This window comes from Bipolaris oryzae (assembly GCF_000523455.1).
Source record: "Bipolaris oryzae ATCC 44560 unplaced genomic scaffold scaffold_518, whole genome shotgun sequence".
NCBI lineage: Eukaryota > Fungi > Ascomycota > Dothideomycetes > Pleosporales > Pleosporaceae > Bipolaris > Bipolaris oryzae.
In genome coordinates, this window is record NW_006911794.1 from 479 (window position 1) to 1667 (window position 1189).

Sequence of the window (1189 nt, forward strand, 5' to 3'; positions counted from 1 at the left end):
ACTGACCCTAGTCTCTATTCCGCTTACCCCACAACCTTAGTATGTACGACTTGTGATGCTGGTTCTAAACGTCATTCACGTGCTCATTCAACTAGCGTTGCGCGACTGACAAGGTTAAGATCGCAGAAATAAGGAAACAGTGGTTTATAGAATAATAAAAGATACGTTCCACGCGTACTTACTAACTAAAGTATAAATTTGCAACAGCCCCACCTTCTTCAATCTTGGAAGCCCAGAAATCAAGGGCGAATACCTCTAAGTTCCTATTCCCACAGATACTGCTGGATAAACTCGATACAACGTAAGAACATCTGCCTGCTACTATAGCATGTGCCACTCTTTATATACTGGGTTTATGCACTAGGAATTATAGGTTATTTCATTCTACTTATTCAATTTAAATTAGCCCTCATATTTAATAGTTCGTATTTCAACCTCTTAAGAATTCAAGGTAGAGAATTGGCAGGCGTCTTACCATACTTCCTAAAGCATCGGGGTCAAAAGTACAGCAGCACAGGCAGCCTGACAAGTACCAAAGGCAGTATTGCAAGCAATGATGCTAGCCGGTGCGGAAGCACCAAGAGTCGCACCCCAAGTAAACCCAGCTGCAGAGTAACAAGCCATAACAACTGCAGAACAACCCGCCTGACACACTCCGTAGGCGGCTGGTCCCGCTAAAGCTGGACTAGCAATAGCAAGCGTAATTATAGCAGTTAAAAGCGGCATTGCTATAAAGTAGATATGAACTGTCGTGAACGTAGATGAAAGGATTTGTAGACTTTTCAAGATATGGTTTTAGGTTCATGAATATCCTGACATTATGTAATCGTGATCCTCAATCCATCAGTCATACCTGACGTTATACACCTGCATGCCTGATCGGCTTTTAGTATTGATATTACTTGTAACTTTTAGACGCATAGCGACCCTTGTCAGTCTAGACGTGTGAGCAGGTTCAGAACTGGAAGCCATTTCTGGATTTTTGGTTTTGATGCGGGCCAGATCTTCATAGTTCTTCCTGATGGGATGCTTTACCCACGGGGACGGGACTTCATGCACCTTCTATTCGCTATGCTTATCTCAGACTACAAGCAATTAACGTGTTTTATCAGTAAGCGGCCCACATCAGTAAGTGGCCCACCCCACCAAACTTGACGCGGCTCTTTGCGCAATTGCTCTACAACAACGC

The 1189-nt window shown here is 43.6% G+C and overlaps 1 protein-coding gene across 1 annotated transcript; it reads right to left on the reverse strand.

Annotated features, from left to right (window-relative positions):
- Nucleotides 1–483: 483 nt before the first annotated feature.
- COCMIDRAFT_111540 (uncharacterized protein) lies at nt 484–726 on the reverse strand (the record flags this gene model as incomplete). The annotated part of the gene is made up of 1 exon (XM_007695836.1): nt 484–726. The coding sequence occupies one exon, from the start codon at nt 724–726 to the stop codon at nt 484–486; it is 243 nt and encodes an 80-aa protein (XP_007694026.1).
- Between the last annotated feature and the right edge of the window lie 463 nt (nt 727–1189).